The sequence below is a fragment of the Dermacentor variabilis genome, chromosome 1 (assembly GCF_050947875.1).
Source record: "Dermacentor variabilis isolate Ectoservices chromosome 1, ASM5094787v1, whole genome shotgun sequence".
Taxonomy (NCBI): domain Eukaryota; kingdom Metazoa; phylum Arthropoda; class Arachnida; order Ixodida; family Ixodidae; genus Dermacentor; species Dermacentor variabilis.
In genome coordinates, this window is record NC_134568.1 from 188,431,010 (window position 1) to 188,447,284 (window position 16,275).

Below are 16,275 nucleotides of genomic sequence, written 5' to 3' on the forward strand. Positions count from 1 at the left end.
GCGCATGCGTACAAACGTCCGGGGCCTCCGGAAGTGCCACGCCCCGCTGTACTTACTTACATTACTCACCATGACGCGTGACTTCGGCTATTCATCCTATGTGGAAAGTGCATGCCGCCACTGGAAATTCGGCGTGCAGCAAAAAAGGAAGAGGGAGACAAAAGGGAGGCAGTGCTCGTCACGTGGACATGATGTGTCCCTCGGCTCCGGTATGGGAGAAGGCAGGGAAGAAATGTCGCTTGCTGAGGCTAGTCGAGGCAAAGGGAGGGGAAGTGTGTTTGTCCGCCTGGTCGTATATGGTAAAAGGGCATTCAATTTCCTCTATCTCCTCAAATAATAAATTGATCTGAAAAATTATTTCGGTAAAACAGTGCCCATATGGCATTTTACAATTTCTACTGTATATCGAAAACTTCCACTGGGGTCTGGTGAGGGGCACCTAACATGCCAATGCAACTCGCAGACTAGCATTAGAGATGACGTAGTGGTGGATTAATTCTGACAATCTGCGATGTTCCATTGTGCACCGAAAGCATGATACAAAAGGGGTTTTGCATTCCACTCTTATCAGAATGCAGCCACGGAAGCTGGGAATGAAACCCATGACCCCATGCGCAGCAGCACAATGCCATAGCCACTGAACCACCACAATGGGAACAAAAGGGGGTAGAATAAATAAATGGAATTTATTCTCAAAGCTATATTAGTAAATGGGTAAAAATTCTGTAGGAGTTTTCGTAAGCTACGACACTAAAACTGGTGTAAAGATCTATAACAGTTGCTTTAGCAGCTTCTCGATCAAAACGAGATTTGTCAAGTGTGTGCTGCATGCTTCCAACTAAGAACACCTTATGAAGGCCTTCGTGGACAGCGTCGTCGATCATGTCCTGAAAAAGAAAAAGAAAGAAAGCTATGAACACAGTTTGAATAATCAGAGAAAATAAGGGCCCTACTATAAGTACAGAAACACACCTTTTTCATTGTAAATGCACATCTTTAACATATATAGAAATGTGAGCTAAGTCTAATCTCGGTAATTCGAACTCGAAGGAGCCCAAAATGTTTTTCAAGTTAAACAGAGTTTGAAATATAGAAAGCTCATTGAATGGGGGCTTACGTATGGAGCTGCATGACACAGTGCACGTGCACTGAAATTAACACAGGCGTGAAGAGTTGCGAAACATGGCCGACTGCTTTCTTTGTTGTTGTTACAATCGGGACCAAAAAAAAAGATGTCCAAATAATGGGCAGTCCAAAAAAAAAAAGAAACGAATGCCAACGGCACATCAATTTTTGTTGCTTTTTTTTACAAATGGAGCACCACTAAAAATTGTTTACAGAATTTTGCTCTACGTTGTGCTTCATTTAAATAATACCTACTTCAAATTTGGTGATGGTAGAGGCCGCGGGTGCGTGCTCCCGTTGCAGATCCGTTGGCAGCTCTAGCCACACTGTGGCAACGCAGGACTAGCTACTTCGACGTTCGTTACCAAGAGTCTTGTTGTTCGGTGCTGTGTTTTTCACTGAAACGATTTGCCGCTGTTGGCAATGGCGGCGACTCTGCCTTTGTAATCCTCGCCAATGGCTTCGGAGCGCGGAAAGTATGGAGTGTTGCATAATGGCGGTTCTCGAAAGTCAGCTTCGCCCCAATATAGTAGTGCTCCGTGGTGAAGCATACCAAAAGTTAAAAGAGGGACATGATATGTTTGCTTTAATTATTGGCGGCGAGTACTTACGGAGTCGCCATCTGTCGGAAGCGCCTTCCTTGCGTAGTATGAGGGATCACGCGGCGCGCTCCTCCTAGGTTTGGCTTACGGCGCTTAATGAAAACACCACGCGGCAGCCCTCCTGTACATTTCTTTAAGTACTCTCAAAACGAGGGAAATAATAATCTTGGGCACACTGAAAGCACAGAATCGTTTACAGACGCTATCTCTTTACCGAATACGTACATTGAAAGCCACTGCGCGCGGTCGCCGCAATGGAGTCTCCCGAACCGGCTTCTTGCCTGAAAGGTCGGCAATCGCTGAGCGCGAACTATGTGAAATATGTTCTTATAGTGGGCGGTCTGTATAACCAAATGGCGCATAACAGAACGAAGCCTCAATGCATGCAGCGATCGCACGGGTTTGCGGCGACCGACTGCGCATCTGTATACATGTCCGCGCGCAATGTTTAGCTTTCACTGAGAGCGCTTTCGCACCGTGCTGTGAGCTTTAGGCCGCAGCATATGAGCGTTTAACAATCCACAAGCAACCATTGTTGCATGGACGTTATCAGAGCTGTTCAAACACAATTTCGTTTTAACAAGGGACGCCTACGGCGACTGTGATGTGCCGTCGCGACGATTCAATTTTTTTTTCTTCTAAATTCTTGGACGTTTCAATATTATTTCTAAAGCTGGGTTGCACTGTATGCTGTCAGCAGGCGATTTCGCACTGCTTCTTTTCGTTATCCAGTGCGTTAATTCATAACACAAACATGACCATATGGCATGCCTTTTTTTAATGTGCTTCTTACCACTCCCTTTCCATTCCAGTGAACTTGCCAGTGTCTAGCATCAAAAAGTTCACAGACCAAACCGTCGTGACATTAGCGTGGCAGGGAGCGCGGGCGAACGTCTCAGTGCGGGTTTTCTGCTACTCACCGAACATCGCAGTCCCGGCGCCGTAGCAGAAATATTCCTCGCGTCTGTGCTTGCTGCATACCCGAGTTGTAGCCGATGGCTGTTTGCCGGTTCTAAGTTTCGCGAGCCATGCTTCACGGAGGTTCTTGTCCTGCGGCTACGCGTGAATAAGGCTGACACCGGGCTCCGTTGCGTACCTCCGGCACTGCAGCACCGAGCAGTAGCCTACCATGCTGCACGCCTCCAAAGGCAGCAACTACCTATTATGGTGATTTCAAATGTTGTCAAGCAGACACCCAAGGCGGGAAAGCCTCACCACTTAATCAGAACCGCAGCGCAGGTAGGACTTTAAACTTTCGTTTTCAGCTCGCTTCGGCGCTTCCGAAGCAGACGACGCGGCCGCTGTGTCCACGTGATCCCTCATGCCACGTCACCCCGACGGTGGCGCCAGCTTTTCCAGTGGTGGAGCTCACCCCCAAGGCACGCGTGCACCCGCCGTCTTCTATCACAGTACAAGCACCGATACGCCTACTAAGTGTACAGGCAAGCCTTTAATGCTATTTCGGACGTGTTTGTGGCGATTTGAGCCCTTGGAGGTAGTAAAAGGCATTCATTCATTTTTTCGGGCCGCCCGATTTTTCAGACTCCACAGGGGCCACGAAAAATGTCCGAAAATCGGGATATTTCGGACATTTTTCGCAGCCCCTATGGAGTCTGAAAAATCGGACATTGACTGTAATTGGCAAATGCGTGTGAATAAATCTTCTGGAGCATCCCACGCATGTGTTAACTCAGTGCACATGTGCCACTGCAGGTAAGTCCTCCATTAATTAGCTTCCTTTAATTCTAACAAATTTTCAGGCTCCTTCGAGTTCGAATTATGAGATTCAACTGTACTTCACAGCGGAGGTATGGCACTCCGAAAGCAGCGAAACTAACTCAACAAAAAAAGTGAGGGCATGGGTGATAGCATGAATGGTGCAAACTTTGTCTGCGGCCACTATGCATGTTTTTGACATCATGCAAGCGGATAAGCCCGAAAAAAATCAAGCAAGGCATTACGGGCGCGGAGTCCGAAACTTTGGTTGCTGTTATACGTTGGTTTTTATCAAGTATAGGTGGTGGTGCCATGCGGGGATGTTCAGGCCCGTAAAATCTGTCAGTGACTTCGTTCCGCAATTATGATTGAAAATGACCGTTGATACAGGTTCTACACGTTTCTTCATCTGCCACTCAACAAAAATCGCTTGAAGCTTGCACACTAGTTTCACACAGCATCGTATGTATGGCAATCAGCACGAGGCCTACACACAGCACCACAATGCATATACAACTGCACCTTGCCACTTCGATGACCAAGCTAATAGACTAACCAAGTGCTCACAGTCGCCACGTAATCAGTTGCATCGCTCTTGCAGCAGCAGCAAATGTCACACTGCTGGGTCCAACCACCACTTGTGTTGGTGCGCTGCTGGCAGAAGGGTGGTTCAGGACGTGGTACATTCAAATTAACTGGTGCAAATGCCCAGGAGTTTGTTTTATAGGGTGTTTTTGCCCATTGAAATACATGTGATTATGACAGGACCATACGTCAGTTCGAATTAAGCAAGTTAGAATTACCTGAGATTCTAGTTAATCATGTATGAAGATTACCAGCTAATTGTTCCTTAATTAGTTCAAATGCAGAAGCTTTTTGTTAAGCGTCAAGATGGATTATAAGTGTGGCATATGAGCTTGTGTCTACCTTCACAAATGCATGTTATGTTGCAATTAAATACATTTCATAATATTGACACGTGTACTTATCTTTATCGGGCGACCACGTTTCGCCACCTAACAAATGTTATCGCACAGCGCAGGACGCGCCTGCATGTATCCGAAGTTTCTGGAAAGTTTTCAATGCTTCTATCCGCTGTCTGTTGTCGCCGGACCTTGTGTTATCTGATTCATTCGCCTGACGCGAATGGTGTAGAACTTCGTGGAAGGCACGCGGGTCCCAACGATTAGTCTGGAACATTCGACGACTGCTGTATAAAAGCCGATGCGCTTGACCCGCAGATCAGATTTTCGACGATCGCCGACCGTGTTCACCACTACCATGGTTCTTTGAGTGTAGCCTGTTTCTGAGGGCACAGGTTCGCCCAATAAAAGTTCGTCTTGTCTTTCACAGTATTGCTACTGTGTTCTTGAACGTCACCACCACGTGACAATATAATCATACGAAAAATCGTGCACATAGTTTGAATAATTGGAGAAAATGAGCACCCTTCTCTACATGCAGAAACACACCTTCTTCATTGCAAATGCCACATCTACGACCACCGCCACCTGTGGCACCTCCCCGTCGATTCTGTGGTTGAGCAGCAGAGTTGTTGCTGTCCCTGTTGGAGCCTGCTCGTGCACTGTTTTGTCTGGGTCCTGCAAGCAGACAGGAGTAGCATGAAACACATTTACTAGTACCTACAAGGAAACTATGACCGTATGAGTTGCTTATAGCAGCATGCTTTATAATAAAGTGAGAAAATACACAAGCCAAAACACCAGTAAACTGGTAATTTTCGTGCCCATCTAAAGAGGAGTTATTGTGCCTCAGTGAAGGGGAGGAAAAAAAAAAAGGAAGTTGCAGATGTGCAGCTTTTCCTCCTTCAGGTTAGGTCGGCAGCAGAATTGAACCTTCTTATGTGGTACACAATGGGCCTAGCATAGTTGACTATGCCATCCAGCAAGCTGCCCTCCTGGCGACCATTGCAACTTGTTGCGACATTTTCATATGCATTAAAAGATGCATTTCAGTAGAGAACACAAAGAACTCTAAAGGGTAGTTATTCTTTGCCTCCATGGAAAAGAGTGTCCTCTTCCAGTGCAGGGCAGATGTACACAAAGCATAAGCCCAATTTTTACGCTGCATGCATCATGCTATGCCCCAAAATTTTGCTATTCAAAATGACTTCGCGAAATGCGAAGGTTGTGGGTTTGGTTCCCACCTGCGGCAATTTGTTTTTCCATCCACTTTAATTTCCATTAATTTATCGTTTCTTCATTTCATTTATTAAGCACAAGTAATTTCCCCTATGTTGTCCTTGGTGTCAGTGTTTGTTGGCTTCTCATGATATGACTAATAAAAATCGGGCCCCTCGGTTAACCCCCTTTCTTCTCGTTTACTAACGAGGGTCTCAAATCCTGCAACATTGATGCCTTTAGGTAGCATATGTGGGTTTATTGACCAGTTGCCTTCACCCAAAAAGATCACATTCTCATGACGCCTGCGACAAAAAGGACGTTCCACGTCCACCGCCAAGGTCTGTGAGTGGTGGCACTGGCTAACACTCCCAGGGTTCTACTAGCATACATAAATACCCAAGAAAGTGAACGGGGAAACGACGCCGGGGTAGCTCAATTGGGAGAGCATCGCACGCGAAATGCGAAGGTTGTGGGTTCGGTTCCCACCTGCGGCAAGTTGTTTTTGCATCCACTTTAATTTCCATTAATTTATTGTTTCTTTGTTTCATTTATTAAGCACAAGTAATTTCCCCTATGTTGTCCTTGGTGTCAGTGTTTGTTGGATTCTCATGATAAGGCCTGAACATGGCATTTGCATTCGTGTCACGCGAGCACTGGCACCAAACCTGTTACTGCACAAAATGCCAGTTCTTTCTAAAGTCTGAGTGCAAACAAGGTAACGCCTCACACAAGAGAAATATTTACACCTGTCTCGGTTATTGATGTAAAACATTATGGCTACACGCTACAGTTATGAGTCAAAAACATTTCTAGCACAATGAGATGCACTGCACTGGTGAAAGAAAATTCCACATATTCCTTTAAACGCGCTGTTTCTTTGGCTCATGGTGTAGATCACAGACATTCAGGCAACATGCTTAGGGCAAATAATACAGGTGTTCAACCTTACGAGGTTATATACAGAGTTACTGCAAATAATCTTCTCAATTTCCTTGTTGCATTGTGTACACAAAGTAACAATTTCAATGCTTTCCTCAAAGTTCTCGAAATTTCACAAAAGTTTCGTGGCATCAATGCCAGGCAGGTGGTTTCCAAAAATGAACAATTCGTTTAAACGAGATATGTTGAATAGGAGAAGGCTTATGCTGCCTTGGAATTTCACGCTGCACAGTTGTGGTACAACCTTGTCATTGTGTAAGAAAATTTTGTACAAATCTTCAACACAATACTGTCAGTGGCAAAACAATCACTGTCTCCTACTACTGATACAGAGGACCTTTGTAAATAAGTCCACTGGCCACTCACTCAATAGCAGGGAATAGGACAAACAGCATACGTGTAGCAAAATTGTCTTATGTGAAAAAAAAAAAAAGAGGTCTCGCATTAACCAATGAAAGTTTATTTGCAAGCGAGTTACTGTTCTTATTTATGGACATGTTGATATCAATCTACCCACACAAAAATTAAAATTTAATTACGCCACGTAACGTTCAAGAACAACTCACAGGCTGTGAAAGACATTGTAGTAGGTGGCTCTGAACTAATATGGACCACCTGGGCTTCTTTAAGTATGCATCTAAAGCACAGTAACACAAGCATTTTTGCATTACACCTCTATTAGAATGTGGCCGTTGTGAACAGGACTTAAAGACCACAACCTTGTGTTCAGTAACAAAACACCATGGCCACTTCGCCATCGTGGCAGTGACCATTCCATGTGTAAAATACGAGGCTTAAACCATGGAAGCCATTTTCACTAGCCCTGTGTATAATAAAATAAATAAGCCACCAACCTGGAGAAGAACTCCGCTGTCCAGTGCCCAGGTACCTTTTGAGAGCTTCCCCCAATTTTTTTATCTGTAGGTAACAATAAAAATAATTTAATCAATTTAACCAATAATAACAACTATGGCAAAAGGGTTTGATATCAAAGCCACCTTGTCATTAACAATGTTTCTAGCCATCCTGATCCATGATTACTTTCAAACATTAAGGACTTGTCAATGACTGCTAGGGCTGATGACTACTAAGCCACAGGTGGTGCTTGACATACACAATCAGCAGCACTACTAGGGAGTGTGCATGCATGGTTCAACATGCGCAGACTTAGGGCAGAAGAACAGTGAGGTGGAGGCTAGTACAGGTGATTGCCAAGTGTACAAACAGAAAGGCGGTAGAGTGGCATTATCAAGGCACAGCTTCTGGCAGTGAAAATACATTTGGGGCTATCCAGTCTGAGATGGAAGTCAGCTTAAAGAATGGCTCTAGCCAGCCCATTCTATCGCATGGGAGAACTAAGAAGATTCTAATTATTCCTTTAGCTTATAAAGTCAATGGCAGTAAATAACTGAAGAACTCTTAATTTCTGCATACTATAAATATCTTTAAAACTAAATTTTTAAGCCTAAATTAATATGATCAAAGTATTTTGCTCCAGAAATAACTTTAAAAGCAAAGTATCCAATATATATATATATATTATCGCAAGGTTAAAATTTTAATTGTTCATTTACAGCACAGAAGTAAAAGCTGCTTCTAGTATGGGACAAAAACTTTCTCTTGCATGCTAAGCAGTTGTATACATGCAAACAGCTTGCTAGCCAGTTGCCTGCTTTTCACTTTGGCCAGGTTCAACATGGCGCCAGCAGTCTCAGAGGATGTTCTACATATGCTGCCATGGTCAAGAGTGTTCCTGGCAAGACCAAATGAAGATTAGGTTAGCCGGAGGAATGCTGCCCCTCTAATGTTCTTCAGCTGAATTGAATTGAATTATGGGGTTTTACTTGCCAAAACCACTTTCTGACTGTGAGGCACGCCGTAGTGGAGGACTCCGGAAATTTGGCCACCTGGGGTTCTTTAACGTGCACTTAAATCTAAGTACACGGGTGTTTTCGCATTTCGCCCCCATCGAAATGCGGCCGCCGCGGCCGGGATTCGATCCCGCGACCTCGTGCTCAGCAGCCCAACACCATAGCCACTGAGCAACCACGGCGGGTCTTCAGCTGAAAGGTGACCGCATATGCCAACCAGCATTCTAATCTGACATGTTACTGCCATTGTTGCAGAGGGGTCATAGCTCACGCAGACAGTCACAATTCTTCCAAGTTTTGCTGAGGGAGCAAGGAATAAAGGCTGCACACAACCTAGCCACCTCCGATTGCTGGACAATTACTCTAACATCTCCAACCTCTCCTTCAAAGGTCTTTCAGTCCCGGAGCTCACCCCTGCCAGTGGACTCTTGACTTGAGATGAGCAGAGTGCACAGCTATATCTTGTACTTCAACCATGAGAGACTGAAATGCATAAATTCTTGACATGTTTTTAAGGACTTGAAAGTAGACCCCAGAAAACCTTTATCAATACGGTACTGGCCAACATGGTCACTACTGCAAGTATCATACATAAATGACAGACTCTTGAAGACGAAGGAAGGGGCATTACATTACTGTCCCCAGTAAATGCACATTCTGGGAATCCTTATGCGTCACAAATATGGAGCACCTCATATTGCAGTGCTCGACATCTGAAAATCAACAAAACATCTTCAGCCACACTGATGTTGAAACATTACAACAGGACATTCTGGCTAACCCAGAGCACCTTGTCAAGCTAGCTTACTTTGGTGCAGCCAGTGTCCTGGTGCGTGCCACCTAGTGGGTGCCTGTTTACCCCACCCTGCATGTACCCTCCCTAATAAGTGACCTCTTGTCCTCCCTCTGTCAATAAAGACCTTTATTAAAGTCTACTTTAGTAAATTCAACCCTGACGGGACCGACGAAATTGATCGAACCATCAGGCAGGTCAAATTAAACAAGATGCAGAAATAACAGCAAAACACACCGGTGATTCATATGGCATTGTTTGCTCGATTCTAACACGCCCCCGAATCAAACGCGCGCACACTTTTTATGTGTCCAAAGCAGAAAACAAACGTAGAAATTACATAAGCTCCTAAACAAAATGGAAATCTAACGCGCACCTGATTTTTCACAAAGAAAACTATTTGCTACACAATGGTAGCCGGTTTCCTAAAGTCAGCTTCGCCGCACGGTTTTTGAAGTCAGCTTCGCCGCAGTACATTGTGTTATGCGGAAAAGTAAATTGTGGTTTCGTATCCGATTGTAACGAGCAGGCAATTTTCGGCCCAATTTCCTTGAAGCAAGACAAAGGAGAGAGAGAGAGAGAGAGAGAGAGAGAGAGAGAGAGAGAGAGAGAGAGAGAGAGACCCTGTGTTAGAATCGGGTAAACAGTATAATCGGACATCAGAGCTAGGGTTATTGCTTGAAAATCTCTCTAGGGCTGGCCGAAAATAGCCGTTTTCGACGGGTGATGATGTGCGTTCAATGCATTCCCTGTCCCCAAAGTTCTGCTGAGACAGACACTACCACTAAAGGGGTCGCTATTTGGGTCGCCATATGGGTCAGGTGTGCGTGATGACTGGCCAAGTTCGAATTATCCAGCGAAGACGAATTTTAGGTTTGAAATAACAAAAGTTTTGGCTCATAGAAATGCATCGGTGCTGGTCGGAACCTTCAGTCTTGACCAAATTAACCGAAAAATCGAGTTAACCAAGGCTGAATTAACGAAAGTCTACTATACTATTATTTGAGGACATCCTGGCTTTCCCACCGTGATCCTTCAACCAGCACCAGTGCATGCAGTCTGTGGCTTCTCCAAACTCTGGTTAGCTATTGATTTAGTGCCAATAAATGCTCCTTGTTGGCTACAAGGTGTGTTCATGAAAGGGAAAAACAGTCATCCACCTGACTGTAGCACAAAGCTACAAAGGAAACCCACACAGGTTTCTCAGAAAGAAAACTTCACAGTTGAAGAAAAATTTGTCCTGGTCTGGCTGACCATTTCTCTTTCATTAATTTTCCTCCACCTTGCAGGCTTCCAAAGAACTGATTTGCCAATGTGTCGTGTTGTGCATTCCCTTGCCAGAGTGCCAACCAGTGCAATGCCACAGGAGCTTGCATTTGCATAGAGTTGGTGCATTTAGTCTGAGCCAGGCACAAGTGGGGCATATACACAAAGGGAGCATCTAAATAGTATACAAACAACAGTTATAGCAGAGCTACAACTTGTAGCACATAACATAGACCCCATGTTTAAGAAAGTATGAGTGATACCCTTTCATTTAAATGCAAGAATATTTATCGGGAATGCAAAATCAGGTGTTCGATGTAATACTGGTTCATTGTGTACAGCTTTCCAATGTTTTAATAATCTCATGTGAGTGTCGACCAGCACGTCAGTAAGCGCTGTGTCATGGAATGCACCTACGGAAGTAGTGAGGGCAGGCGCTTGCCCACAGAGCATTGTCTTCGAGGCTATTCCATTCAACCTGGCATAGCCCTGCTGTTTATCAGCTCACCTATTGTTTGTACCAGCTTATTGTAATCATTGTGTGTGCAGGAACGTGTGTGCATTTCTGCTTCTGTTAGAAGCAGATAAGCAGCAGAGCCTATAGGAAACTGAACAGAACAACCTAGCACACTATGCCTGGACAAGAGTATGCTCAGTGTGCATGTGCTTGCCGTAGCTATTTTCGTAGCTGCACTCTGCAACATGGCACTGATGGTCATGTTGGTTGATGCTCCCATGAGATTATTACCATTTTGGGGAGCTGTATTTTCTTTACCACACAGTGAACTAGACAGTTCAGGCAAAGAGCAGGCACTAAATGGCATGCAGTGCAAGCTACTTCAGTGTGGTTCCATTTTGTGCCCCTGCTGCAGCGCAACACTTGTGACATGTAGCGCTATTGCTTATGAGAGCTCTGGTGTGGAACACAAAACATAAGGAAAGAAGGAAAAGAAGAACAAAGAAAACGCCATCTGTATAGCAGAGTACACAGCTTCATCAGGCTGCCTGCTTGCGTAATTAATACATCGAAAGCTGCAGCATGCAAAAATTTAAAGGGGGTTCAGCTAGGTAAAAAATTTATGAAACACCTGTCTGCAGTAGTCAAGAGGCTGTAAGAAAACATACATTACCTGTCGTTCTGAGTCGTAAAAGACATCCCTGTAGAGATTCACCTGATGCCTTAGTACATCTGAAATAAGAGATATATATTTTAAAGGGAGCTCTATGGAATCTGCAACACTTGAACATATCTAAGTGCACTGCACAATTTAAAGGGACACAGAGTATAACAATATAATTACAAACTGTATCGGAACTGAACAGGCAAAAACTGCCACATTTTATGCACATGCAATTGCCGAGCACTAGAGGTGCCCATATTGTTGTTCATATCCCCTACAACCGAAAATGAAACAATTTCTATATTTAAAAACCTTAGAAGCAGCAGGGCTTTAGATATAGACAGCTTTGAAATAAAGCCTTTAAAGTATATAGTTGACTTATTAGCTCTAGTCTTGACACATTATTCAACCCGTGCTTCTGTAGCAGTGTCTTACGGAACCAGATGGAAATTGCAATGGTTATTGTGATACACAAATGAGCTGACCCCTATGAACCGTCAAACTATATGCCAACCTCTACTCTGCCAGTACTTTCTAAAGATCTAGAAGGAATTATTTGCCTGTGAATAACTAATTTCTTAAACAAGCACTTTGTTTTATCGTATTATCAGTTGGATTTCAGACCAAACCACCCACTGAGTTACCACTGCTCAAGCAAAAGGAAATAATCATAAATGTACTTGAAGACAAGGTTTACGTCTCAGAATTTATACAGACTTTTCTAAACCTTTTGACCTAACCAGTCATGACTAGTTCCCAGATAAGCTAAATCACTACGGTGTAAGAGGAATTAGTATGTCTCAAATATGTAGTACCTTCAACATCACAAGCAAATTGTTGCCCACGATGATACAATTTCTGATGCCCAATACCCGAAGTCGGGTGCAGAAGCCACAAAAATGACAACATGCGTCCTAGGCCTCTTGGGCCCTTTCAGCTCAGCGCACGCTCGCGTCTCATGCCACAACGATTTGCCCAACGCTGCTTCACATTACCTAGATGTCAACTACTGTTGAGTTTGCCAAATATTTTAGTGACTTCGAATCGTACATTTTCATAGTTAGTGCATTTCTTCTTGCATTTTTTTAAACGTATGAACGAGGTTCTACTGTATTGACAATATTCAACCTTAAAAATCACGAAACCATACAGTATTCACCATAGAATTACTTGGTCAATGCAATCTTGTTGGACGCTACTGATTTCAACCATGCACTTATAGACTACCACGTTAACTTTCAAATTTTTCTGACATTTCACAAGAAGAAACATCTAGAAATAAGTTTAATTAGTGTTTAACCCTACCTGTACTAAAATTTTGATACATTCATAAAATTGTATATGAAATGCAGTAGTCATAGACACTGGTTGCTTTCATGTATCTTTACGAATTCAATTTTTTCTACTGCTGTGTGAACCCCTGCATTGTCTTATTATTCCTTGTTGTAATTATGAAATGTTCATGTGGTGCATTCATTAACAATGTGTATGTTTTGTACTTCTGTCCATTTACAAATTAAGCATGTTTCAAATGTTTCCAATCATGTATACACTTGCAATGACCAAGCCTTTCCTTATCAACTGTTGTCATGTGGGGTGTAACAAGACTTTCATGATGCTATGTATGGCTTTTCCCCTTGCATCCGCTCTACCTCGTAACCGTATATAAAAAGAGGAATAAAGCTTTTCATTTCAATTAATTTCATTAGCACAACAGTAACACTACCATTCTTTCCACTATCACGCTAGCACACAGTGCAAGTTAAGGCGATCCATGTTTGCACAGATAAAGCTATCTGTGCAAACCTATACGCAATGTTGGAGACACCACGCGCAAGTAATTAAGTCATCATGATTTAGAACGATATCATGCATCAAGTTGTGTATCATACTAAGGCATCTTTCCCCAGTGATCCCAGCACTTCTCATTATGATTTGCTTTGTGAAATTTTACGATTTCATTTCATTTCATGCCAAAGCTCTTTAAAAAAAAACACTTTTCTAAATCCAAATTAGATTGTTGCATACTATAAGCAATGATAATGCCAGTGACATGTGCAGTTTATTTCCACAAACTCTATGCAAAGTTACACTGTTACACTGGTACATGCCCACTAGAAGTTTACGCTACACGCAAGTTGAAGGCCTTGTGCCTCTCTTTATAACAGGAAGGATAAGTAAAATTTCCTCACCTTTAGCATTTTTTCTGCCTTCACATATTCTGCAAAGAAAAGAAAAAAAAAGACATAAAAAAACAGAAGCCCTTTCAAGTCCCAAGATTGAGCATCAATTTAATTAACTGTAGAGTTTAGCATCCCAAAGCTGCATAGTGCTCTATGAGGGAGGCCGCAGTTGAGCGCTACAAATTAATTTAGGCCAGCTGTCGTTCCTTCGTGTGTAGCCAAAGTGTGGAACAGGAGCACTGTCGCATTCCATCCCCATTGAAATGCAGTTGCCACAGCCAGGAATTGCATCCACAACCTCATGCGCAGCAACAGAACACCATAGCCACTGAGCAGAAGGAAATGCAATGCCGTAAACTCTTGTATTAAATTGCCCTAGATGTGCAGTTTAGGCACTACACCATGCTTGCACATTCTGCACCATGCTTTGAATACTATAACGAAAGGGGTTGTCCCATCCAACTTCAGACTTTATAATAGAATAAGCATGACCACCAGGTGAGCAATTTTGCAGAAAAGTCAACTTCTTAATACCTTTATAACACTAACAGGCATGCATGGAAGGAGGCGGTAGTCTGTGAGGAAGTGAAAGCACAATATAGGAAAAAGGGAGCAGTGGAGCGATGCAGTCAACAGCCCAACTCGCTTCTGCAGGGCAAACCCAAGATGACCCATGTACATGGGCATCTCTGTTGTGAATCTCAGCTCATGCTATTTTAAATATCCTCATGAAGAAGTCAGTGCATTCTGCCAGTGCTAACCTATGGGGCCGAAACTTGGAAGATAAAGAAATTTGAGGAGAATACAAGGATTACGCAACAAGAAATGGAACAGAAAATGGAAGGTGTAATGTTAATAGACGTGAAGAAAGCGATACGGATTAGATAGCGAACATTTGTAACTGATATTCTTGTTCAGATAAGAAGAAAAGAAAGAAGTGCAGCTGGGGAGGTTAAGTAATGCATAAATGCAAGAAAAGGTGAGGCGTGCAGACAGGACACAAGAGAAGAGAAGTGGACAACACGAACGCCAGAAACCTTTCCTTGCATAATGAATCCTTACCACCTAGCTCAGCTTTCTGTCATCCTAATGCATAAAGCACACAACTGGTAATCTACAACGGTAACAGAATGGGTGCCAAAGGAAGGAAAACACAGATGAGGATGACAGAGAATGAAGTGTTGTGATGGCATTAGAAAATTTTCGGGGATAGAATAGAGTCAGTCGAGGTTGCTGGGAAAGACCTTCAGCCTGCAGTGGACATGTGATAGGCTGCTGCTGTTGGTGCGGTTGCTTACGACGATGATAAAAATAATGTATTTTTATACCACAGCCATGGCTGCATTAGACCCTTTGCAATGGTTCAGTGAGAACAACGTTGCAAGTGGGTTCAATTCCTATCTGTAGTGGTTGCACTTTGATGGCACTAGAATGCAAAATATTTTCATGTACATAGATTCGGGTACTCATAAAACAACCTCATGCTGTCGAAATTAATCTGGAGCTCACTACTATGGAATCCCTAATGATCTAGGTAGGTGTTGCTCTGTAGCATTAAACACCATCGAACAATGGTTGGATTATACATAATTAGTTCACATTATAATCATTGTTTTTAAAGTAATTCAATCAGCAACAGTCACAAGTATCAAATATAGAATACAGTTAAACCATGATATAACAAAGTCTGGAAAATTGGAAATTTGCTTCATTATATAGAAATTTCATTACACTAAAATTCAATCAATTATGCAAATAAATACAGTCAGTGATAGAACTTTATTACATGGAAGGAGCCACAAAATTTTCCTAATTGTTGGACAATCGGAAAAGGCAAACTTGAATGAGAAATGAGAGCATTTTCCTGCACTTGAGAGTCGGTGATGAATGATAAGGTTTCATGTTGTGTTGAAAATATCTTCACATCGGTGCGAAACCAGCAATGATTTCATGTCCACTCCGCCCCCGTGCCTTATAGTGTCGCCTGCAGTGGCACAACGCTATCATGAAAAGCACCGGCAGTAGGGAGTGAATCCTCCTTCTGCCTCTAACTTCAACAAGTCTCAGAAACTCGACCCATTACGCCTCCAGTACTAAACACACATAAAGACAGCACACATGATGCCACACCATCTCAGCAAGCCCACTCTTTGCACAAATGGAAGATTACCTCTAAACAGGGAGCACGGGCCACACATGCCCTCAGCCATGCTGACAGCCACCCAAAGCCATGACCACGCTAGAAAAGGAGACACGCAGCAACACCCCCCCCTTTCCTTCCCTTGCTTGATTGCACTACCGTGAGCTCACTCCCCTTTCCCCTTGCTTGTGCAGGAAGATGGCACTCATCAAGCTACCATCCTTCTTGGCTCACCCTCACACGCTTACACTCACACCCAAAGCATACAGCGTGCACGGGGCAAGAGGACCTTATTGCACTTGGACTTTATATGGAAGATGACACTGCTCCATCACGACGGTCGCTCTTGGTCGCTCTTCAGAGGTGCGTTTGTAA

General features: G+C 43.4%; 1 protein-coding gene across 8 annotated transcripts in view; it reads right to left on the reverse strand.

Annotated features, from left to right (window-relative positions):
• Positions 1–667: 667 nt before the first annotated feature.
• Top3alpha (topoisomerase 3-alpha) overlaps positions 668–16,275 on the reverse strand; it is a 59,486-nt gene continuing 43,878 nt past the window's right edge. For 7 of the 8 annotated variants that reach the window (XM_075701569.1, XM_075701590.1, XM_075701578.1 and 4 more), the window contains 5 exons: positions 13,770–13,798; positions 11,587–11,645; positions 7,381–7,444; positions 4,916–5,044; positions 668–887 (listed from right to left, as the gene is read on the reverse strand). In XM_075701569.1, the coding sequence (XP_075557684.1) occupies positions 850–887; positions 4,916–5,044; positions 7,381–7,444; positions 11,587–11,645; positions 13,770–13,798 (319 nt within the window). In that variant the 3' untranslated portion in view covers positions 668–849. Of the gene's footprint in view, positions 888–4,915; positions 5,045–7,380; positions 7,445–11,582; positions 11,646–13,769; positions 13,799–16,275 lie in introns of those variants that run through there. The other variant, XR_012829998.1, reaches the window with a different exon arrangement.